The sequence below is a fragment of the Myxozyma melibiosi genome, assembly GCF_037950935.1.
Source record: "Myxozyma melibiosi strain Phaff 52-87 chromosome Unknown BZA70scaffold_4, whole genome shotgun sequence".
Taxonomy (NCBI): Eukaryota; Fungi; Ascomycota; class Lipomycetes; order Lipomycetales; family Lipomycetaceae; genus Myxozyma; species Myxozyma melibiosi.
Genome location: NW_027042918.1, coordinates 180,745 through 202,995, shown reverse-complemented (window position 1 = coordinate 202,995; position 22,251 = coordinate 180,745). Strand labels below are relative to the sequence as shown.

Sequence of the window (22,251 nt, the reverse complement as noted above, 5' to 3'; positions counted from 1 at the left end):
GGGCGGATAGAAGAAGCAAATTGTATTTTATAGCTGTAATTAGTCAAACTAGTTGTCTTGTTGTGTTGTTTTGTCTTTTACTTGATTCGGAATAACAAAGTATCTTATTATTAGCAGCGCAGAAAGTAAACAAACAGCGCCTGGGTCAGGTCCGAGCAGGGTTTGAGAAGCCACGTGATCTCGGCCAAACTCAAATCAGGTGACGTTGCCAGTTCCAAATCGGGGCCGCGCTCAGCCGGACAGCCGAAAGGGTTTTGTGTCCAAATTAAGTTTTTCTTTTCTGAGTGATTTGCTCGTCCGTCGCTCAGCCATCACCGCTCTCGTCGCCTGTTTTGGTGGTCCTTTTTGTCTCTTTCTTCTCCTCTTCTCTTCTCTACTTCTCTTCTTCTTCTTCTTCTTCTTCTTCTTCTTCTTCTTCTTGTTCATCCTCATCTACCTCGTATCATTCATCACCTCACCTCCGCGATGGTCTCCATCCGCTCCCCCTCCCCTCCCCCAGACCTCTTCCGTAAAGGCCCCTTTCCCTTCCCTCCCCCCGACTCCGCCTTCTTCTCCGCAGACTCACCACATCCCGACTTCGCCCCCTCCTTCCCCCCCGGCGGCGGCCCTCCTCCCCCTCCCTTCCACGGCGGCGCCCCCGGCCACTTCCGCCCCGACAAAAACTCCTTCGGTGCCGGCTCACACGCGCCCCCCTGCTCCGCTCCCGGCTCCGCGATCCCCCAACTCATCGTGCTCGTCTACATCTTCGCCATCTTCTTCCTCGTCATCTCCCGCCGTCTCGAGCGCCCGCGCCGCCGCCTCTCCACATGGGCCAGCGACTGCCTCCGCCAGATCGTCGCCTTCGCGGCCTCGAACTTTGCAGTCATCGCCGTCCTCAGCTCGACCCACGCCCCCGGCCAGGTCCCGTTCGCGTCCTCGCCCGTGCTGTCGTGCCGTGTCCCGACCGTCGCTGATTTTCTTGATACCACGCTCGGCTTGATGCTGTTCTGGCCGGTGCACACGGGACTCTACGCGGTCCTGCGCCTCATCCCGGCCTTCAAATCCCTGCGCTCGGGCGTCTACCAGTCGTCGGTCTCGCTCTTCTTCCTGCAGACCTCGCTGCTCGCGCTGTGTCTTCTCATCGCGAAACTCACGGTCGCGACGATGGTCACCGAGTTCATCGGCCTCGATACCATGGTCGTAAACGTCCTCCTGCGGTGGACATGGCACATCGGTCCCGGCGCCGAGGTACTCATGATCAGAGCGGTCTACCCGCTTCTCTTCGCGACCACGCAGCTGCTCGTCGTCGACCGCATCATCCGCCACAAGTCGCACTCGCTGCTGCGCAAGACCAGCGCGGATTTCTGCGACGAGGCGCAAGAGCCCATGATTCAGAGCGACAACTACTACAGCTTTTCCTCCGCCGCGCCTGGCGCGTCCACCGTCGCCCCCACCCCTGCTCCTGCTACCGAGCAGCGGGCGCCGCTCGAGGTCCTCACCGTTGACCCGCGCACATCCGCAGACCTGCCGTCGTGCGACTTCTTTGAAGCCTCGCCCTCGCCGTCGACACACTCCTCCTCTTCCTCATCCTCCTCCTCCTCCGACGCCTCCTCAACCTGCTCCTCCCCGTCCTCCATCTCGTCATTCACCTCCTCAATCACATACACAGACAACCTCCCCGACCGCTCGCAAATCATGAACGTCCTGCTCACACCGCCCGACCTCGCTCCCGCAGCCACAACCCCCGCTCCGCCGGACTACCCGCTCGCCCTTCCCGAGGACGAGGACCACGCCGGCGAGGAGCTGCCGACTTATGACGACAGTCAACGGCAGGCGCTGCAGGTTCGCGAGCGCGAGAGACAGCGGGTGATGGACGTCAAGCGTCAGCAGAATCTGCTGTAGACAGTGCTTTAACTTCTTTTTTTATTTTTTTACAACTTACGATTTGAATACGAGGAAATACCAAAACAACAAAAAAACACACAGATATATCTTTCATATTTTTTATTTTGCTGGACTGGTTTTTTAGGGAAAATTTAGCCGGAGTACTCATCTTTTTTTTTCTTTTTCATATACTTCTATTTACGAATGCCAGAAGTGCAATCTTTAGTTTTTGTTTTCTGATGATTTGTTTGTGCTTGGTTTTCTTGTTCTGCTATATTATTTCTACTTTTGTGTTTTCGTTTATGTTATTACTATGTGCTTTTGCTGGACCAGTACGTTTCGTCATGTCCTCTAGCGGTTTGGATCGTGACGTATGGCTGTGACGTCGGTTTGCTTCCCGGTTTGTTTCTACGTGCTACGTTGTTTACGTCTAATAGGACTTTGAATATACATTACTTTAACAATAGCTCGATTGATTGCATGTAGGGAGATTTTACAATAGCTGCAGGTGGGAGATGATATGGACGTTTCAGTTACTATATACAAATCGCACAGAGACATACGTTTAATAGGACTTTCAAAATACATCACTTGACAACAGCTACACGTAGGAGATATCATGGACGTTTCAGTTACTATATACAAATCACATCACACAGACGCACCTACACGACGCGCCAGTAGATCGCGGTTCCAAAGTTCCCACACACAACAGACTCCTCGATCTCATACCCCTTCCTACTCTTCCCATGCCCAAGCTGTTTCTGCAAATTCACCGCCTCCTCCGCCTCCGCCGCCTTCTTCGCCGACTGCACGATCGGAATCGGCACAGGGCTGTTGACGCGCTTGCCCGTGCCGAGCTGGAACCAGTCGTTGCCGCCCCAGATTAGAAGCTGGCGCTGCACGGGCGAGGAAGGCGCGGTGATGTTGTCGAGGACGGCTGCGATGTGGCGTTTGCCGACTGAGATGCTGCGGATGGGGATTTCGCGCGTCGCATGGTCTTTTTCAGAGTCTGTGATGTGAGTTAGTCGCTGCTTCGTAGAGTAAACTGTAGAGCAGGCTGTAGAGTAAGGGTGGAAATACGTACACTCGGTTATGCTGCATAATTGCCGGACGCGCTGCGGAGTGCCGAGGGTATGATTAAACCTCCCGGACCCATGCTGCCCATGCAATCCCGCCCCACAAACCCAGACATCCTCCGCCACCCCCTTCTTCCTATTCTGGACCGCAAACAAGCTCGAGTCGCCCCCCGCCGCGATATACCGGCACGAGACATCCGCCGCGCCGCGCGTGTTGTACAGCCGGTCGAGCGAGAGCAGGGCCGGGATCGGGATGAAGGCCGTGTCGACCGAGTAGTCCATCCCGAGCTGGCCGTACAGGTTCGAGCCAAAGACCCATACTCTGCCGTCGGCCGCGCGCGCAAGCGAGTGCTTTGCGCCCGCGGCGATCTGCGCGATCGGGAACCCGCGCAGTGTCGCGACCTCGTGGACTTGTTCGGGGACAATAAAGTCCTCCTCCTCCTCGTGCTGCGATGCCGAGCTACTGCTCTCGCTGCTGCCGAAATGACTGCTCCCGAGCAGCACCGGCACGCCGAGTTGCCCGTCGGTCGAGTACACAGCACGCGACCCCGTCGCGCAACTAAACACGCGACCTGTCGAAGACAGCATAAGCAAATGCGCGTCTCCCGCCGCGATCTGCGCGATCTTCTCGCCGCGACGGAGAGGCACTTGTACAGTCCTGAACGCGTGCGCGCGACTGAAGCCGGCAAACAAGCCGAAGAACCAGCGCTTGTCTTCGTACTTTAGCTCGGTTTGCTCGAGGTCAAGCTTGCTTGCTGGGAGAGAGAAGAGTTTGTTGCCGGAGCGGGTGAGGGCGTAGATGCGGCCTTGCGAGATTTGCACGGTCGCGATGTCTTGCTTGGTTAAGATGCATAGCGGAGTGCTGGAGTTGGCGTCAAAGCCTGTACCCCAGACCAACACGTCTCCTTTGGCTGTCACCGCGGCTGTATCATTAATTGTATGAGTAACTGCTACGAACGTTCATCGAAAGAGCAGATCGAAAACTTACCGCCAACTTTGTCGCCGAGCTGAAGATCGCGGAGTTCCATACCGTCAAAGAACGGGACGCGCTGAGGGGTCTTGATGGCCTCTTGCTTGCTCTGCGGAGCAACGACGCGGGTGCCGTTGTAGCCCCATGCCCAGACTATATTTGATCGGCGTGAGTTACAGAAGAGAAAGGAGATGAGGAAGGAAGAAAGAGGGGAGAAGACGAACCTCCAAAATCAGATAATCGCTGCTCGGCAGAGATAGGACTCGAGTAAGCGTACCAAAGCGAGGCGCCGGCAGCAATTGCCGCCGCTGCAGCTGTACCGACGAGTACTCGCTTCGAAAAGGAGGATGTGGATGAGGACGAGGAAGAGGTGGTGGTGGATACGGGTCTGACGGCGGTGGAGGGCAGACACCGTTTTGTCGCGGCCAGGAAGTGTCTGGAGTAAGAACCCACGGCCTGCGCCCGCCGCCTAAACAACGCGTTTGTCTGAGCCGGAAGCATTCCCTAATAATCTGCTCTCTGCGATAACTTCCTTTCAAGAAAGAGCTGCTGCTGCTGAGATGAGACTGGATTTCTCGAGGAAGCGAAAAAGAGAAAGAAAGTTTTGGGACTGCGGCGCGGAAGGGTTCGGGTTTGAAAAAGTAGAAATTTTCTGTGGAAACTGGGAATCTCCCAACTGCGGGCAGAGAGAAGAAAGCAGATCAAGGAAGAATACGAAGATGGGCTCGATAAGACGATCAAAGACAAAGCGGAGGACTCGGTGAGTATGAATGAGGTGTGCGGAGCTGTGGATAAGAGCTAACGAGAGTAGCGACCTCGACCAGGTGTACAACGACATCGCGGACCCGTCCACGCTGCAAAAGCTGTCGAACCAACCGATAGACGAAGACAAGCCGGGCCTCGGCCAGTTCTACTGCGTCGAGTGCGCAAAGTACTTTGAGACCGACTTTGCCAACACTGTGCACCGGCGGGGCAAGAACCACAAGCGGCGGGTGCGGATGCTGAAGGAGCAGCCGATGTCGCAGGCCGAGATCGACGCGGCGGCGGGCGTGGGAGTGGCAAAGTATGCGGAGTTTGTGAAGAAGTATGAGGAGGAGAAGAGGGAGAAGGATGAGGAGGTGGAGAAGGCGAAGAAGGCGGTGATGGAGGTTGAGTGATGTGCTGTAAATTAGTCGTCTTTGTATACATGATATTGTTGTATTTATGATATTGGATTGGGATGGAGAAAAGTACTATACAGAATATGGAATAAGATACACTCTAGGCAACTTCCTGGAACCCAGTATGTCCTGTACTCATCGAATGCTTCTCGGCCTCGCGCTCGCCGGTGAAGACCGATCCACAGTCCGTACACCTGATCTGGAAACTCGCGACGTCGGTGAAATAATGCCGCTTCATCAAAACCTCAGCCAACTTCTTCGCCGCCGCGAAAACAACCTCACCCGTCTCGTCGTTCACAAACACGGTCTGGTCGAAATCAGACATGACGGCCTCGACGCCCTCGGGCGCGAGCGCAACCGTGTCGTAGTGAATCCCGCTGTAGACGACGACGATAAACGTTGCTTGGCCGTCGTTGAACGAGTCCACGCGCCCGCCGGACGCGACGTCGACAGAGTGTATCGTAACCCCGAAATGCGTCGCCAGCACCGCGAGCTCGATCGCACCGCCCCAGCTCTGCGGCCGCTGGATCCACTCGCAGTACTGCTCGCGCGGCTTACCCAGCACGGCGTCGGAGTACTGCTCTGGGTCGGCGCGGATCGCGGTCGCGACGAGGGTGCGCAGCTCGGGCATTGTGTCGTCGAGGTTGCGGAGGAGCGCGTAGCCTACCGCGCGGAAAAGACACGAGTTGTCGTCTTCCATGACGCGCAGGGTGAGGACCGAGCCTGGCGTGCAGGGCACTGATGGTGGACCTTGGGTGTCTGAGGGTGCTGACCGTGTCTGCGGTGGTCTGGCGGGTGTTGACGCGGGTACCGAGATCTGGCTTAAAAGTGTAGAAATCGAGCTGTCAGACTGCACAGCAGAGGTAGCAGCAGCAGCAGGACCAACGACGACGAGCTGGTCGCCTGAGCGCACGCCGAGGTCAGACAGCGGCCGCAGCCGGTCCGAGATATCGATGGCTTTAGGCGGAAAGCCGGCCTTGATCTCGAGCACGGGCTGCTGGTCGAGCGCGGCAAGCAGGTCGGCAACAGTGCCGGTATCAGCAAGAGTCAACACAACAGACTCGCTGCTCGGAAGACGGGCTTTCAGACGCATTCTGGCTGTGGGGATCTGCTGGTGTTGATCTCTGATTATCAGAAGTGACCGACGTGGAGGCGGGTTCGGTTGTTTAGAGGTCACATGACCGCGGCGGGGCTTTTCTTGTGCGCGGCGGGTGGCACTTTGGTGGACGTCGGAGTCGGCCGGTATCCACTTCTTCCACGCAGATCTCCAACGGACGCAAAATCTGCAACGATTCAGAAGAGCGACGATGAAGAGCCGAACAGGAGCATCGTCAGAAGCGGCTGATCGACCGCGGCTGATCTCGCGGTCAATCGCAGAGCTGTCGGCGATTGCGAACGAGTACGACTTTGATCCGGCGCTGCGGTTGCGGTACTGGATCAGGTCTGCGAGCACGCTTGAGCGGCAGGCGAGGATTTATGACGACGAAAAGGTCTACGATGAGGCGTATATTCTGTATATGCGGTATGCGCAGCTGGTGCTGAATAGTCTGCACACGCATCCGGAGGCGCGGCGGATTCCGGAGAAGGTGTTGCTTGTGAAGCTGACGAAGGTGAGTGTGAAACGATGACTAGAAGGCTTGTGAGAGGAAATGCTGATGTTTGTTTTTAGTCGCTTCCGAGGGTGCTGGAACGGTTGCAGGAGTTGAAGCCGCTGATAGAGGAGGCGCATGGGATGTATGTAGAGCGACAGCAGGCGATTGAGAGCCGGCGACAGGAGCTGGAGGCCGAGCGAAGGAGACATAGCGAGCAGGGAGGTGAGGAGGAGTATGCGAGACAAGAGGTGTCGTATGATATGAGTGGGCTGGGAGTGAGTGAGCATCCCGAGATTCTGGGTAACAAGGCTGAGGTGGAGGTGGATGTCAGACGGGGGCCGGAGGAGGAGTATCCGAAGATTCCGAGTCTGTACGGCGGGATTGGACTGGAGCAGCAGCAGCAGCAGCAGCAGCAGCAGACGTCACTGGCACATCAGCAAGAGCAGCAGCCACCAAGCAGCGCGATCGAGCACAAGCCAGCTGCGCAGACAGAAGGGGGAGCCCCTTTGAGGACAGTGTTTGTGCCCGAAGAGCTGCGGTCAAAGTTCCTTGAACTAGCGTTGCCCAACACGCGCAAGAAGCTGGAGACGTGCGGTATTCTCTGTGGAGTGCTAAACAGAAATGCCTTCTTCGTGACGCATCTGCTGATGCCGAAGCAGGAGGCGACGACGGATACGTGCGCGACGACGGACGAGGAGGGGATGTTTGGGTTTCTGGACGAGCACGAGCTGTTCACGCTGGGGTGGATCCACACGCATCCTACGCAGACGTGCTTTCTGTCGTCGGTGGACCTGCATACGCAGAACAGCTACCAGTTGATGCTATCGGAGGCGATAGCGATAGTGTGTGCGCCGATGCACGAGCCGAGGTGAGTGTTCTCTGCATATTGGATATGTGCTTTTGTTACTGATACAGTGCTGTTCTGTTCTGTTACTGACATCCCGCAGTTGGGGAGTTTTCAGGTTGACAGATCCGCCAGGGATCCGGGCGATTACGAGCTGCCGCAGACCGGGCACGTTTCACCCGCACGAGGAGCGGGATATCTACACGACGTGCCGGATGCCCGCCGGCCATGTTTCGGTGAGGGGAGGATTGCCGTTCAGTGTAGTTGATATGCGGTAGTTATAGAGAATAGTTATGATAATCATAAGAAGAAGAAGAGAAGAAGATAAAGAGTCCGGACCTGAGACTCGGCAAGTCCGCGTCGACGTCAGGGGCTGCGTATAAGGTTTCGGGTTCCTGGAGCTAACCGGATTGGTACTAGTGCGACCCTGGTGGTTTGAGACGAGGCTGCTATAAGCACGGCCAGGCACCCACAGTTTGTTCTTCTTGTTGTTGTGTAGATATCTGCTGCTGTTGCATATTATTGCGTTGATATCTTTTGTGTTGATATCTGTTGTTATATTGTATCTGATATCTATTGCATCTCTGATATAAGAGATATCTGCTCTACTCAGCATGCTCGGCCCCCAGCTACTCCTCCTCCTCCTCTCCCTCTCCATCGCCTCTGCTGCCTCTGCCTCCTCCTCCCTCATCACAGCACCCGCCTCCTCCTACACCTCCATCCCGACCCAGCTCGTGCTCGACACCTCCTCCTTCTCGAGCAGTCGACCCTCCTCGATCTCGATCTCGCACTCCCACTCGCCCCTCACCACAACAACACCCGTCTCCTCCTCATCGACCTCCTTATCCACAACATCCACCTCCTCCACCTCCCGCTACACCCTCACTCCCGTCGCTACCTCCTCCTCATCCTCCTCCTCATCCTCCTCCTCCTCCTCCACCACCTCCTCCTCCTCCACCTCCACCAAAAAGATCATAATCGCAGTCGTCGTCTCCGTCGTCGGCACCCTCCTCCTCTTCGCCCTCATTCTCCTCGTCTTCCTCCGCCGCCGCCGCCGCTACCGCCGCAACCCAAGCTTCTCCGACTCCACAACAGCAACCATCCTCCCTTCCGACTCCGAGGCCAGCGACGCCAGCAGCTGTCCCGTCACAAACCACCACCGCAACCACAACAAAAACCAGGACTCCGGCGTCGTCGACGAAAAACACCTCATGCAGGCCGGCATCCGAAACAAGTCCCTGCCGCCGCCGCCCCTGCCGCTCAAACACAGCAGCCACGCGTCGTCGCCGCCAACAACGCCGCTGTTTGGTCGGTTTTCGAGGAAGTTGGGCGGCGGGCGGAGTCGCTCGTTTGATGTCGAAGAGAATAGCGACCAGGTTGGACTTGCGCGGTGACGATAGACTTTTTTTTGTGTTTCTAAAATGTTTTCATTTATACCAACGGCGTTTGTGGTTTCTTTTTTTGAAGTGAAGTTGTCTAATATACTATTACTATATATATACACCTACTAGACTACTTAAGACTATTAGCACATGCTAGCACATGCTAGCAAACGCGAAGACCCTCAAGCTCAAGTGTAGGTATACAGTATTGAAGGCGGGCTTTATGGTTGAGATTGTTTGATATTTCATTACTATATATATACACCTAGACTACTAAACAATTAGCGAACATTAAGCACACAATGACACAGAACCCAAGCTCAAGTATAGGTATATCAGTATCAAAGGCCGAGTCACCGGCCATCTCATCATAGCCAAGTAATTTATGGCGCAGTCGACCGTCGTGAGATATATAAATATATTTGATCATCATTAAACCTTTGAGTGTGGGTTCTGTATTGTGAGAGGATGAGATGCATACCATAGATGGAGTGTTGATCACTTGGAGTAGAGAGACAGACTAGAGACTATACTGATTAGCACAATTCAACTCTCATCCACATCCACAAGAGTGCGAGTGAATCAGAATTCAAATCTCGTCAATGAAGTCTCCGACATATGCTTGTCATTTGTGTTTTGTTATTCATCATCTTGACAGCTCTTGCTCTTCTCGTGGACGCGCTATAAACATGGATCGACTTACCTATTGATTTATGATGGTATTAGGAGTACATTTCTATCAAAAGAGATAAGCAGCTGCAACCAGAGATATAACAAAGAACAGCACCACAATAAATGAATCTCAATTACATCAAATACAATTCAGTCGCGTGGGTTTTCTAGGCCCACTGTATGCATATCGCTCATGAATCGCCGTTTGGCGTCAGTGCCCAGTGCAAAACTTCATCCCGATGAGAGTACAGAGAAAAAACAAGAAAGAAGAAGAAAAGAAGTAACCTACTAGTAGAGACGTTAGCTGATGCTCAATAAAAATTTCATCATCTCGCTCTTCAATCTCTTCTTTGTGCTTGTAATCAGAAGAGGTGCCAGAGTTTTTTCGACATAAAGATTCAGTCGGTAATTCCAACGTCAAAGGTTCTTCATCAGATGAAGCAGAAGAGAGAAGAGAGAAGAGAGATAACAACACACAAAGACATACCATTAACAGAACAGAAGACTATCTTCCAGCACGGGATATATAAACAACCTACACAACACTATTAGCATCCACTCATCACATACACACCAGATCTGAGCAGGATTCCACATATTCAGTACGAAGCATTTCGGATCATGAGTAATCACAGACTCTAGTTATGACTTTGTTCAAAACTCATCATAATGACAATCCCACCCTGCGTTAAGCAGATATCAGAGTATTAATACATACCATAGTTGTTGACTGCTTAAGCAGTAAGGAAACTGAAAAATTTGCTTGCTTTATAGCGGCCGCGGCTAGGGTTTGGTCTCTGGTCACGAGTTAGGGTTACCGCTGACACAAAACCAGGGCCTCGTGGCCGGTTCCAGAATCTACGCTCACGCAACCAACCTCCGTCGCCATCACCAGAACCTGCTCAGCGGTCGCCAGTCCTGCACTCGTTGATTCGGGGCAGACAACTCGAATATCTTCAAGCAAACAACCTCAATTACTCCGGCGCTCATGAGCAGTCGCCTCCTTCTCTCCTCCGTCGCCCTGCGTCCGGCGCTCTGCCGCGCAATCACCCACTCCGTCTCCAGACAGCCCATCGCCTCCTCCATCCTCCCCGTCCTCCGCCCGCTCCTGCGCCCGCGCCCGCGCCCCTCCTCTCCTCTTTCTCTTGCGCCCTCCTCCCGTCTGATCTCTTCCTGGGCTGCCAGACGGCTCTCCGCAAAGGAAGAGAAAGCAAACCTCCAGAAGAACAACCCCGACGCCCAGGCAGATCTCTATGCTGACCTCCTCGAGCACGGCTACCCGCAGTTCGTCATCGAGCGCTACCAAAACAAGTCTATCGCCCGCAACAAGACTTGCGATGCCTACTACTACGAGGCTATCGCCCGCACCGGCGGCCAGCCCGCCCAGAGCTTAGACTACCAGTCCTCGCGCGCCTCTGCTCCCGCCACCGCCGTCTCCGCATCCTCGGCCGCCGCCGCCGCCTCTGCTCCCGGCTTCATCGGCCGCGCTGCAAACACCGGCGACAAGTTCGACCCGATCCACGTCGTCATCCAGGACGGCAAGGGTTCGCTTGTCTTCCGCTACCTCAAGCTTCTCGCGTCCTTTGCCTTCACCTACTTTGTCATCCTCACCTTGGTCTCCTTCTTCTCCGAGTCGGCTTCGATCTTCAAGGGTCCCCCCAGGCCAACAAGGACACCTCCGTCACGCAGCCCACCGTTCGCTTTTCCGACGTCCACGGCGTTGACGAGGCCCGTGCCGATCTCGAAGAAGTCGTCGACTTCCTTCGCGACCCCGCAAAGTTCACCGGTCTCGGTGGGCGTCTGCCAAAGGGTGTTCTCCTCACCGGCCCTCCCGGTACCGGAAAGACCCTTCTTGCCCGTGCTGTCGCCGGAGAAGCTGGCGTGCCTTTCTTTTTTATGAGCGGCAGTGAGTTTGACGAAATGTACGTCGGAGTCGGCGCAAAGCGTGTCCGCGAGCTCTTTGCCGCCGCAAAGGCAAAGGCTCCTAGTATTGTGTTCATTGACGAACTTGATGCTATTGGAGGAAAGCGTAATTCTCGTGATCAGGCTTATGTCAAGCAGACCCTCAATCAGCTTTTGGTTGATCTTGATGGGTGAGTACACCAGCCACCTGATTATTTAGATGACTCGTTTAACAGTGTTCTATATAGATTCTCGCAGACCACCGGAGTGATTTTCATCGCAGCCACCAACTTTCCCGAACTCCTTGATCCCGCATTGACTCGTCCCGGCCGATTTGACAAGATCGTCAACGTCGATCTTCCCGACGTGCGAGGCCGCATCGCCATCCTCCGCCACCACATGAAGAACGTGATTGCAAACAAGTCCGTCGACGTTGACGCTATCGCCCGCGGTACGCCTGGTTTTTCGGGCGCAGACCTGCAGAACCTCGTCAACCAGGCTGCAATCTATGCATCGCGCCAGAACGCGGTCGCTGTCGACACTCAGCATTTCGAATGGGCAAAGGATAAAATCTTGATGGGCGCCGAAAAGACTACAATGGTGCTCACCGAGGAGTCAAAGAGACTCACTGCGTACCACGAAGCTGGCCACGCTCTCATGGCGATGTACACCCCTGGTGCCACTGCTCTCTACAAAGCGACAATCCTGCCCCGCGGTCGTGCGCTCGGCGTCACCTTCCAGCTTCCCGAGATGGACAAGTACAGTCAGAGCAAGAAGGAGCTGCTAGCGCAGATCGACGTTTGCATGGGCGGCAAGGCTGCCGAGGAATTCATCAACGGGGTCGAGAACGTGACGTCGGGATGTTCTAGTGATTTGCGGCAGGCTACGAAGGTCGCTAGAGCGATGGTCGCCAGCTACGGCATGTCTGAGAAAGTCGGCCCGGTCGAGTTGGCAGAGGACTGGAGCCAGTGGTCGGCGACCACGCGCGAGCTCGCCGAGTCCGAGATCAGAGACGTGCTACAAAAGTCAGAAGACCGAGCACAAAAGCTGCTACGAGACCGGAGTGTCGAGCTCAAGCGTCTGGCCGAGGCGCTTGTTGAGTACGAGACCCTAGACCGACAAGACATCGAGCGCGCTGTCAAGGGCGAAAAGCCAGAGAAGCCGATCCCACCAAAGAAATCGAACCAAATTGTGTCGAAGCCGTCGTCGGCGGGTGGACTCCTGCCCGCTCCGGCGCCTGTTGCGCGTGATAGCACGAGCAGTAGCTAGAACATGACGGGGTTTGATTCATTTGTTGTCGTTTTTCAATTTCAGGAAATCAGTTAAGGATACGGAATCTGGAGCCGCTGGTTAGCTATCGACTTTATATATAACAGCGTCGCGTTCTTTGTTGTTTGTTTTCTTTTCATTCTATTATTATTAATATCCAATAAGCACTCTGCTTTCGTCTGGAGGCGTGTGCGTGTAAATATACTGTCTGCAACAACAATTAATAGTATTCAATCGTAAACAATGAACAATAAAGTGGATCTCATAAAGTGAATCTCAATTACTGGGTTTGAGCCAAACTTAAATCCTGCGCTGGGACGAGAGTCCACACCGCTCTCGAGTCTTCTGTAAACTCTGCCTCCTCGTTCACCCACTCAACCACCGTCTGTTTCCGTCCTTGCCAACCACGCCAATCATCGCAATCAGATCAGTTCGTTGAGGTCACTGGCATTAACTGACTGTGCTGGGCTGACTGATCATCTGGGAATTGGATCGCTGGTTGTTTTGCTGGGCTTTTTTTTGATTGTTGCTGCGAAGGTGCGTTATTGAGATTCGCGATTTGTTTTCAGTTGATCTTTTGATCTTTCTTGGTGAAGAGCAGAGAGGTTGACGCGAATCGTTCTTGAACGTTTAGTAGAATCAACATTGGCAAGCAACTGATCCAGCAAAAACAAAAACAAAACATCCTTGACCACCGCTGAAATCGAAACAAACACCCCCACAACAGCACCACACAACACACACACACACACTACAACAAATGTCGGCAATCGAGGATTCACAGCGAATAGAGGCGCTCGAGTCCGAGTCTCGAAGGCTGACCGAAACTCTCGACAAGAAGAACCGCGAGATTGCGAATCTGAACGCCGAGTTTGAAACCACGCAGACGAGGTTGCAGGAGTCGCGCAAGACCGTGGTCGAGCTTGAGAACAAGCTGCAGCAGGCTGAGGCTGAGAAGCTGAAGAGCAAGGTAAGTATTGATTTTATTTAAGTTTTGTGGGGATCAATGTGATTGACATTAGTGAATCAGTTTCGTGAACAAAACCTCTCACAGGAGATTGAACTTCTCAAAAGCAACAACCAATGGCTAGATTCCGAGCTGTCCGCCAAATCAACCGAATTCTCCACGTTCCGCAAAGAGAAATCCGCTCAGATCTCCAAGCTCAAGACCGAGCTCGACAGCACGCATGCCGACGTAGCAACCCTCACGAGCTCAAAGGAGGCGCTCACGAGCAGAGTCGAAGAGCTGAGCAAGAATCTCGAGACCGCGCTCGTAAAAGTCAAGAGCTTGAGCGACGCAAACTCGGAAATGGAGGAAGGGTTTAGAAAGGAGATGGCTAGTCAGCAGAGACTTGCTGCTCTTTGGGAACGGTCGGCCAACGAGGCCCGCACGCGCGTATCTGAGCTCGAAGAAGCGCTCGAGGCTGAGCGTGAGAAGGAAGGCCAGATGGCCGCTAGCTGGCAGGCTGTCGCAGAGAAGGAATCAGAGCGTGCAGATCAAGCCGAGGCCAAGCTTGCAGCTCTCGAGACCGAGCTCGAAAACCTTCACGCCGAACAGGAGAAGCTCGAAGAGCAACTGCAAGGTCAGCTGCAGCAGTCATCCAGCGCTGATGAGTTTCGTGCTAGTCCTGCTACTCCGTTGCGCAGCGGACCTGGCGGTTCCGGAATGTCGCCCGTCGCCATATTTTCACCCTCGGCGCATGCTATCGCGCAGGTTCAAAAGAGCGGAATCTCACTCACACAGCTCTACACCGACTTTACAAAAGCCAAGCACCAGCTCGAGTACGAGCGCAAGCGCAACAAGACTCTTCAGCAGAACTTTGACGAACTCATTCAAGATCTCGAGGTTCGCGCTCCTATCATCCAGGCCGAGCGCGAGGAAGCCATCCGGCTCAAGAACGAGATTGCAGAAATGTCGGTCTTGCTCGACGAGACTGAGCGCGAGAAGGAGGAGGCGGACGAGAAGGTTGAGGAGCTTGCTGGAAAACTTGCCGACGAGCAGCGCGAGGTTCGCATTTATCGACAGCGTATGTCTATTTGTTTTCCCTATTTTTTTTATTCGTTACTAACAGGTTTACGCAGAGGTGCACGATCTCTCGCGCCAGGTTCAACAACTGGTTGCCGAGCTCCAGTCGCACATCAAAGGTGCCGGTCCTCTCTCACCCGCTGAGCTGGCTGAGCTTCGCCGCCTGATGGAGTCGACTTCGTCAGATGCTGGTGGCGAAGAGTCAGACACCGGAGCTTTAATCTCCGAGAGACTTGTGACATTCAAAAGCATTATCGAGCTTCAACAGCAGAACCAGAACCTGCTGCGCGTGACGCGCGAGCTAGGTAGTAAGCTTGAGCACGAAGAGGCCGAGACGCGTCGACGGATGGAGAATCTCGAGGCGGCGGCGATAGAGGAGAAGCAGAAGGTGATTGACAATCTCGAGCTTGAGCTCAAGCGGACAAAGACCAAGATGGATGCCTACCAGCGCGAGCGTGATATGTTTAGAAGCATGCTTTCTGGCAAGGATCAGGCGCCAGAGCAGCAGGTGGCAGCATTACCTGCGCCAGCACCGGTGTCTGTCGATCACGATAGCGTGCCCAGGTCGACGTACGAGGAAACGCTGGCCAAGTATGAAGAGGCATCGACCAAACTTACAAAGATCGAGACCGAGTACGCCGATCTGCAGGCCCAGTACGACGCCTACAAGACCGAGATGGCGGTCGATCTCAAGTCTGTCAATGACGAGCTTTCGAGAATCTCAGAGGAGCGCTCTACTCTCCAACAGGAGATTGGCCGGTCGCACACACAGCTCGAGCTCTCCAACGAGCGTCTGAAGATCATTACCGAAAACTTCGAAATGACAAAGAAGGAGAACGATCGTCTGCAGGCGCGGGTGGCTGAAGTTAACAAGAACTCTGCCAAACAGGAGACGCTTACGATGCAGCTTGCGAACGAGGTCACCGAGATCAAGACCGAGCTTGAGTCACTACGAAACCAGAACGCCCAGCTGAAGGCCGAAAAGTCTCTGTTTGAGTCAATCAAGCAGAGATTGACGGCCGAGAATGAGACGCTGACGGGCGAGCGCACGAGACTCACCGACTTGATTTCGTTTCTGCAGTCGGTCGAGGCCGAGCGGGAAAAGTCAGATACCGAAGTGCGGAACCGGCTTGTGGCGCAGGTCGAGAGCTTGCAAGGCGAGGTTGCGGAGCACAAGAAGAAGCTCGAGGACGAGACCGACAATCTGCGGAATCTGAACACGAGACGCGAGTTTGAGACGAAGGAGTTCACAGAGAAGATTGAGAAGATCTCTCAGGAACTCGCGTCGACGAAGGAAGCTCTGGCCGAGTCGAAGCAAACCGAAGAGCAGCTCAACACCAAGATTGGCGAACTCACATCCTCGCTTGCGGATGCGGAAGAGAAGGTTACGATGTACAAGCGCCAGATCGAAGAGGAAGGGTTCAGTGTTGTACGCACGCTCGAGAGCGAAGTTGCCGAGCTCAAGACCGCGCTCGAAGCCGCACGCGCCGAACTCGAGGCGTCGAAGGACAATGCCGAGCGTCTGACTGAGATTGCAAAGGCAGCCGAAGACGCGCTCGAGTCGATGAACAGTACTCACGATCAGTACAAGAGTCAAGTTGAGGAGCAGCTCAAGGCCAAGACCGCAGATATCGAGGGTTTGAAGAGTGAAGTTTCGCGTCTTACAAAAGAGCTTGTGGGGTCGACCGAGGAGCTTGCGAAGGTGCAGGAGGCGGCGGTCGAGGAAAAACGTCACCATTCGCTTGTTATGCGCGAGCTGCATGAAGAACTCAGGGAGGCTAAGGCAGCCGAGAAGCGACTTCGAGCGGCCGTCGCGGCGGTGCAGAACGATATCCGCCGACAGGTCGAGATCACGAAGCAGGCACAGGGCAACTACGAGGAAGAGCTTTTGAAGCACGCGGCGGCGGCGCAGGAAGTGCGGAAATTGAAAACCAGGATTAATGACCAGGGCGATCAGATTAGTCGTCTGCGGGCAAAGGCAGAGAGAGCTACTGCCGAGCTGGAAACGAATGTGTCTAGCTGGGAGACGCAAAAACTTGCTTATGAGAAGGAGGTCGAGGAACTCAAGGCGAGGTGTGTATTATTCGAGTTTGTTAGTGGTTATGTTTTTTTGATACTAACTTTTGAGTAGGGCTGAATCGTTGGTTGAGCAGAATAAGTTGCTGCATCACCAGCTTGAGTCGCTCAGCACGCAGGTTACACGTGTCCAGAAGCAGAGACGACTATCAGTAGCTCCTTCAGCCCCTGGAACGCCTATGCGCGGAGGTGCTTGGGTTCCGAGCACGCCAGGGACACCAGCCGATGGACTTATTGCCGCCGCCGCCGCCGTAGAAGCAGCTGAAAGAGCCATACCAGCTCCCGGTACACCAGCAGCGGCGACGGAGACTCAGGAGACTGAGGCTGATGTCAGTGCAGCGGAAGCAGCGGCGGATAGCGCGACGGAAGATCTACATGAGATCATCAAGTTCCTGCGACACGAGAAAGAGCTTGTGGACGCGCAGCTGGAGAGCAAGTTGCAAGAGACGAAGCGGTTGCAACAGAGGCTTGACCACACGCTGTCGGAAGTGCATGATTTGCGAGTCGAGCTAGCGGCAGAGCGGGAGATGCAAGCCACGGCGCCGAAGAGCAGTGCGGAGTACGCGGAGCTGCTGGAGAAGGTTGATAATATCAATATTCTGCGGGAGAGCAATGCGGCGCTGCGGACGGAGACGAGACGGATGACGGATCGGATTAGGTCGCTTGAGAGCCTGGTGACTGATCTGCGCGGGCAGATTAACCCGCTTGAGGATAGGCTTGCGAACGCGAGTGCTGAAGTTGAAGCGAAGCAGTCGAGGATTAAGATTTTGGAGGAGGATAATGAGCGGTGGAAGAGTAGGACGCAGCAGATTCTGCAGAAATATGAGGTGAGTTGTGGTTTGTATGGTGATGTTATTGGATGAGGGTTGCTAACTATGATGTAGCGGATTGATCCTGTTGAGCTGCAAAATCTCAAGGAAGAGGTGGAGAAGCTTAAGGGAGAGATTACAAAGATGACTGCTGAACGAGATGAGCTGCGAACGCAGGCGCAGAAGGCGACGAAGGCTAGAGAGGAAGCGGTTGGCAAGATCAAGGAGGAGCTTGAGAAGGCGGTGAAGGAGAAAGAGGAGGTGGTAAAGAAGAAGGAGGAGGAAGTTGCAAAGTTGAAGGAGGAATTGGAGGGTGCTAGTAAGAGCTTGGCTACAGAGAAGGAGCAGGTAAGTGGTTTAGTAGAGGATGAGGATGGTGCTCAACTGTTGGCTAACATTGGGTGATGTAGGCGGAAGCAGCGAATACCAAGGCAGAGAAGCTACGAGCCGAGTTCAACCGACGATTGCGGGCGATGCGTGACCAGCAAAAGGCCGACAACGAGAAGAACGCGACGGAGGCAGCGACGAAGGCGACAGAGATTGAGGGCTACAAGACGCGGATCAGCGGGCTGGAGGCCGAGACTACGTCGCTGCAGAGTCAGATTGCGGTGAAGGAGACGGAGCTTGAGCAGGCAAAGGTTGCTGCTAGTGCTGCGAGCGCTGCGAGTGCTGCTACTACTGCGCCGGGTACACCTGCGGCAACTGAGACACCTGCTGCGCCAGGTACACCAGTCAGTGTGCCAGTAGCTGCAGATACGGGATCGAACGAGCAAGTTGCAGCGCTGGAGAAGAAGATTGGTGAGCTGACAGGAGAGCTAGAGAAGGCGCAGGCCGAGGTGAAGACGTTGAAGGCTACGAACGAGTCTCTGAGCGGCGAGCTCGCAAAGGCTAAGGAAGAGCTGGCAGCTGCAAAGGCCGAGGCCGAAACCGCCCGGAAGGAGGCCGAGGTAGTGAAGGCTAACGCGGGCGGAGAAGGCGGGTCGGGGGATGGAGCGGCGGCGATGGCAGCATTGCGAGCGGAGCTGGAAGCCAAGCACAAGAGTGAAGTTGAGCAGGCATTGGCAGCGAAAGTGGCAGAGCTTGAGGCGCAGAAGAATGAGATTATCAAGAGTACGAGGGAGGCGGCGCAGAAGGAATCTGGGATGCGGATGCAGCTTTTGCAGAAGAAGGCCGAGAAGGCGGAAAGTGACAAGATTGCAGCGCAGCAGGAGCTGGCGAGGTTGAAGGGTGGGCAGCCTGCTCAACAGCAGCAGCAGCAGCAGCAGCAGCAGCAGCCAGTACAGAGATTACAGGGCCCACAGCATCGTCAGATTCCACAGCCGGGAATGTCTGCTCGTGCACAGCCTTTTACACCCGCAGGACCAGCACAGGCAGGAATGGGCAGCCCGGGATTACAAACAGGAGGTAACTCGCCTACGCCGACTGGAGCTTCAGGTGCGTCGACGCCGGGAGGTAACAAGCCGCCGATGTATATGATTGGTGGGCAGCAAGGAGCAGCGCGGGTGTTAGCAGGAGGAGCACAAGCTAGTCCAGCGGTGCAGCAAGTGCAAGCACAGCCGCAGCAGCCGCAGCAGCAGCAGGGACAGACGCCGGCAGCAAAGGGACTACAGATCCAAGGCGCAGCGACAGGAGCTGCGCCAGCACCACGGAAGCCGGCGATCCAGTCGATTGTGCAGGCGATATCGCAGCCGAGTTCAGCAGGATCATCGCCGCCGCCGGCAGCGGCGGGTGCACAGCCGAGTGGAATTCCGGTGGCAGGCGGCGGAGGCGGAGGCGGGGCAGCGGGGGGATCGCGGCTGCCGACGCTGCAGAGGCCGGGGGTGCAGCATCCGTCTCGGCCAGGCGGAGCCGGATCGCTTGGGTTGCTGGTGCAGCATCTGCAGCCGGGGGCGCGACGAGGGCCGCAGATTATGCGACCGGGCGCGCCACAGGCGGGAGGTGCAGGCGGAGGCGGTGGGGAGGGACCGCAGGGCACGAAGCGGGAGCGCGAGGAGGACGCGAGCGGCGGTGGAGGCAGCGGCGGAGGGAGTGGCGGCGAGGGCGGGGAGGGGAGCGGGGGCAAGCGACGGAAGGAGGAGGCGGAGTAGAAGGCGAAAGCGAAGCAGAAGAGGAAATGCGTTTGTTTGTTTACTGTTTGAAGTAATTGGCGAATTGAATGAATCCGAAAGAGTGAAAGTATTAGGTAATGTGCGGGGCAGGAATAGATAATTTGTGAGAATAAAAAGTGATGGATCGGATCGCGCGCCGTTTGGTTGGTGTCTTAGAACGGTGCATTTGAGTGGGTGGGTTGCGGTGAGGATTATTGAGGATTGTTGAGGTCAATTGAGGTCAATTAGTTGTGATAATGACGATAATATGAGAAGAAGGCAGAGCTGACTGAGTCTCACTGCTCTCACGATGCCTTCGGATGGAGTTCTGCGGAGAGCGATGACGACGACCCCGCCGATCTCAGGATCAGAGGCAGCCGATGAGACAGTGCAGCCAGGCGCGTGGATGTCCACGCTACCCGATAAGCCAACCTCCTGCGATCTGTGTATAAAACCACTGCTCAGATGCCTCTTCCTTGCTCTGATCTGCTGCGTGTATCAAGATAAGATGACAGTCCCCGAGGTCAAAAAGAACGAACAGCAAGAGCACGCGGCGAATTGGGTGCCTATCAACGAGGTGCCGGTCTACACGCCGCGAAAGACGACGATCGTGTGCGCGGGCGCGGGATATGGTGGGCTTATGCTTGCGTATAAGATCCAGGAGGAGCTCAAGTGTGAGGATCTGATCGAGCTCATTATTCTCGAGAAGAATGTTCGTTGTCTCTTGTATCTGTGTTCTAGAGAGATCGGTTACTGATATTAAGATCTATCTAGGACCACGTCGGCGGAACTTGGTACGAGAATCACTACGCGGGTGCAGCATGCGATGTCCCCGCGCACATCTACACGTTCATGTTCGAGCCCAACCCGGACTGGTCGAGTTTCTACGTGGGCTCCCGCGAGATTCTCGAGTACATCACGCGCACGACGAAGAAGTACAATCTCGACAAGAACGTGCAGTTCAGCCGCAAGATCACTAAAGTGGCCTGGGACAACGACACCGGCAAGTGGCATGTCTCTGCGACCGACCTCACGAACTCGTCGACGGTCGGGTACGAGGCTGATGTGTTTGTGGATGCCTCGGGCGTTTTGAACAAGTGGGAGTTCCCCAAGATCAAGGGCATCAACGACTTTAAAGGCCATCTCGTGCACTCGGTCTCATGGGACGACGACCACTCGTACGCAGGCGAGCGCGTGGCAGTCATCGGCAACGGCTCGTCCGCGATCCAGATCATGCCGGTGATTGCAAAGGAGGCGAGCTACGTCGCGAACCTGATCCGCAATCCGACGTGGGTGAGCACCGGGTACGCGGCGCATTTGTCGCGCACGGGCAGGAACTTCAAGTACACAGAGGAGGAGAAGAGGCGGTTCCGCGAGGACCCCGCGCACTTTCTCGAGTACCGGCACCGCATGGAGCACGAGTTCAACAAGTTCTTCTACGCGCTCTTCAACGACTCGCCCGAGCAGCAGGCCGTTCATGAGCAGTTCACCGAGATCATGCGCCAGCGGCTCAACTACGACGAGGAGCTGTGCGCGCGCCTGATCCCGGACTGGAAGGTCGGCTGCCGCAGACTGACGCCGGGCGACAACTATCTCGAGTGCTTTGCGAGCGGCCAGGCCGAGCTGGTGACGCAGCCGATCGACCACATTGGCGAGCACTCGATCGTGCTCACCGACGGGCGCGAGATCGAGGTCGACGCGATCATCGCCGCGACCGGGTTCGACGTGTCGTACCTGCCCAAGTGGCAGACGTCCGGACGCAAGGGCGCGAGTCTGGAGAAGCTGTGGGCGGACGTGCCGACGGCGTACTTTAGCGTGTGCGCGCCGGAGATGCCAAACTACTTTATCGTGAATGGGCCGAACTGCCCGATCGGCCACGGGTCGTTGCTGTCGGTGATGAAGTGGACGATTGACTATGCGGTCGCGTGGACGCAGAAGCTGGCGCGGGAGGACATCAAGTCGTTTGTGCCGAGCGCGGGCGCGGTCGCGGACTACAACGAGTACACGCAGGAGTTCCTGAAGCGCACGGTGTGGACGAGCGGGTGCGTGTCGTGGTATAAGAAGCAGGGACGGGTGACGGCGATGTACGGCGGCAGCATTCTGCATTACAAGCAGATACTGGACAACATCCGGGGCGAGGACTTTGAGATCGAGTACCGGTCGCCGAACCGGTTCCGGTTTATGGGGAACGGGCTGACGAACGCGGAGGTCGAGGGAGGAGACCTGGCGACGTACATCAACAAGTAGGAGAGGAGTGGAGGGGTGGGAGAGAAGAAAGTCCGGAAGCGGCCGGCGAGAGGGAGGAGAGGAGCCGACAGCCGGTGGGATGGCAGGCATCCGACGGGTTGCCGAGGAGGTGAGAGAAGAGATATGGATAGTGAACAGTGAATATATTGCGATTTTGATATAAAATGGTTAGAGTAGTAATAGTAGTAGAAGTAGAAGATATATATACTGCAATTGATCTCAATACAATACAATTGCAATAACAATCGAATACAACAACAACAACACTCCAAC

General features: G+C 55.2%; 11 protein-coding genes across 11 annotated transcripts; 8 read left to right on the top strand and 3 right to left on the bottom strand.

The window, feature by feature from the left end:
* Positions 1-136: 136 nt before the first annotated feature.
* On the top strand, positions 137-2,363 carry BZA70DRAFT_139218 (uncharacterized protein). Its single transcript, XM_064909621.1, has one exon. The coding sequence runs from the start codon at positions 466-468 to the stop codon at positions 1,879-1,881; it is 1,416 nt and encodes a 471-aa protein (XP_064768763.1). The 5' UTR covers positions 137-465; the 3' UTR covers positions 1,882-2,363.
* On the bottom strand, positions 2,359-4,590 carry BZA70DRAFT_276904 (regulator of chromosome condensation 1/beta-lactamase-inhibitor protein II). Its single transcript, XM_064912371.1, has 4 exons — positions 4,137-4,590; positions 3,931-4,065; positions 2,951-3,865; positions 2,359-2,875 (listed from the first exon to the last, which is right to left on the bottom strand). Exons 1-4 carry the CDS (start codon positions 4,411-4,413, stop codon positions 2,529-2,531), a joined length of 1,674 nt encoding a protein of 557 aa, XP_064768762.1. The 5' UTR covers positions 4,414-4,590; the 3' UTR covers positions 2,359-2,528.
* BZA70DRAFT_247117 (uncharacterized protein) lies at positions 4,591-5,101 on the top strand. The gene is made up of 2 exons (XM_064910649.1): positions 4,591-4,672; positions 4,724-5,101. The coding sequence occupies exons 1-2, from the start codon at positions 4,632-4,634 to the stop codon at positions 5,067-5,069; spliced, it is 387 nt and encodes a 128-aa protein (XP_064768761.1). The 5' UTR covers positions 4,591-4,631; the 3' UTR covers positions 5,070-5,101.
* A 1-nt stretch (position 5,102) lies between these two features.
* On the bottom strand, positions 5,103-6,229 carry BZA70DRAFT_276901 (uncharacterized protein). The gene has a single exon (XM_064912370.1). The coding sequence runs from the start codon at positions 6,163-6,165 to the stop codon at positions 5,173-5,175; it is 993 nt and encodes a 330-aa protein (XP_064768760.1). The 5' UTR covers positions 6,166-6,229; the 3' UTR covers positions 5,103-5,172.
* On the top strand, positions 6,230-7,053 carry BZA70DRAFT_276899 (uncharacterized protein). The gene has a single exon (XM_064912369.1). It carries the CDS (start codon positions 6,380-6,382, stop codon positions 6,698-6,700), a length of 321 nt encoding a protein of 106 aa, XP_064768759.1. The 5' UTR covers positions 6,230-6,379; the 3' UTR covers positions 6,701-7,053.
* A 123-nt stretch (positions 7,054-7,176) lies between these two features.
* On the top strand, positions 7,177-7,976 carry BZA70DRAFT_276897 (uncharacterized protein). The gene is made up of 2 exons (XM_064912368.1): positions 7,177-7,532; positions 7,612-7,976. Exons 1-2 carry the CDS (start codon positions 7,312-7,314, stop codon positions 7,784-7,786), a joined length of 396 nt encoding a protein of 131 aa, XP_064768758.1. The 5' UTR covers positions 7,177-7,311; the 3' UTR covers positions 7,787-7,976.
* A 146-nt stretch (positions 7,977-8,122) lies between these two features.
* On the top strand, positions 8,123-8,902 carry BZA70DRAFT_288912 (uncharacterized protein; the record flags this gene model as incomplete). Its single annotated transcript, XM_064914076.1, has 1 exon — positions 8,123-8,902. The coding sequence occupies one exon, from the start codon at positions 8,123-8,125 to the stop codon at positions 8,900-8,902; it is 780 nt and encodes a 259-aa protein (XP_064768757.1).
* A 701-nt stretch (positions 8,903-9,603) lies between these two features.
* BZA70DRAFT_276882 (uncharacterized protein) lies at positions 9,604-10,288 on the bottom strand. Its single transcript, XM_064912367.1, has one exon. It carries the CDS (start codon positions 10,050-10,052, stop codon positions 9,774-9,776), a length of 279 nt encoding a protein of 92 aa, XP_064768756.1. The 5' UTR covers positions 10,053-10,288; the 3' UTR covers positions 9,604-9,773.
* Positions 10,289-10,550: 262 nt separating this feature from the next.
* Positions 10,551-12,733, top strand: BZA70DRAFT_288911 (peptidase family M41-domain-containing protein; the record flags this gene model as incomplete). Its single annotated transcript, XM_064914075.1, has 3 exons — positions 10,551-11,162; positions 11,225-11,655; positions 11,713-12,733. 3 exons carry the CDS (start codon positions 10,551-10,553, stop codon positions 12,731-12,733), a joined length of 2,064 nt encoding a protein of 687 aa, XP_064768755.1.
* Positions 12,734-13,493: 760 nt separating this feature from the next.
* BZA70DRAFT_304137 (uncharacterized protein) lies at positions 13,494-19,731 on the top strand (the record flags this gene model as incomplete). The annotated part of the gene is made up of 6 exons (XM_064914766.1): positions 13,494-13,703; positions 13,788-14,760; positions 14,816-16,832; positions 16,891-17,662; positions 17,720-17,992; positions 18,055-19,731. 6 exons carry the CDS (start codon positions 13,494-13,496, stop codon positions 19,729-19,731), a joined length of 5,922 nt encoding a protein of 1,973 aa, XP_064768754.1.
* Positions 19,732-20,239: 508 nt separating this feature from the next.
* Positions 20,240-21,978, top strand: BZA70DRAFT_266842 (uncharacterized protein; the record flags this gene model as incomplete). The annotated part of the gene is made up of 2 exons (XM_064911061.1): positions 20,240-20,443; positions 20,506-21,978. The coding sequence occupies 2 exons, from the start codon at positions 20,240-20,242 to the stop codon at positions 21,976-21,978; spliced, it is 1,677 nt and encodes a 558-aa protein (XP_064768753.1).
* Positions 21,979-22,251: the final 273 nt, after the last annotated feature.

Bases quoted from the DNA above. Each gene is read 5' to 3' on its own strand.
- BZA70DRAFT_139218 (XM_064909621.1), top strand. From the start codon at position 466: ATGGTCTCCATCCGCTCCCCCTCCCCTCCCCCAGACCTCTTCCGTAAA.
- BZA70DRAFT_247117 (XM_064910649.1), top strand. From the start codon at position 4,632: ATGGGCTCGATAAGACGATCAAAGACAAAGCGGAGGACTCG. The intron at 4,673-4,723 runs GTGAGTATGAAT...TAACGAGAGTAG, and splicing joins AAGACAAAGCGGAGGACTCG to CGACCTCGACCAGGTGTACA.
- BZA70DRAFT_276882 (XM_064912367.1), bottom strand. From the start codon at position 10,052: ATGGTATGTCTTTGTGTGTTGTTATCTCTCTTCTCTCTTCTCTCTTCT.
- BZA70DRAFT_276899 (XM_064912369.1), top strand. From the start codon at position 6,380: ATGAAGAGCCGAACAGGAGCATCGTCAGAAGCGGCTGATCGACCGCGG.
- BZA70DRAFT_276897 (XM_064912368.1), top strand. From the start codon at position 7,312: ATGCCGAAGCAGGAGGCGACGACGGATACGTGCGCGACGACGGACGAG. The intron at 7,533-7,611 runs GTGAGTGTTCTC...GACATCCCGCAG, and splicing joins GCGCCGATGCACGAGCCGAG to TTGGGGAGTTTTCAGGTTGA.
- BZA70DRAFT_276904 (XM_064912371.1), bottom strand. From the start codon at position 4,413: ATGCTTCCGGCTCAGACAAACGCGTTGTTTAGGCGGCGGGCGCAGGCC. The intron at 4,066-4,136 runs GTTCGTCTTCTC...GATCAAATATAG, and splicing joins GCGATTATCTGATTTTGGAG to TCTGGGCATGGGGCTACAAC. The intron at 2,876-2,950 runs GTACGTATTTCC...CTCACATCACAG, and splicing joins ATTATGCAGCATAACCGAGT to ACTCTGAAAAAGACCATGCG.
- BZA70DRAFT_276901 (XM_064912370.1), bottom strand. From the start codon at position 6,165: ATGCGTCTGAAAGCCCGTCTTCCGAGCAGCGAGTCTGTTGTGTTGACT.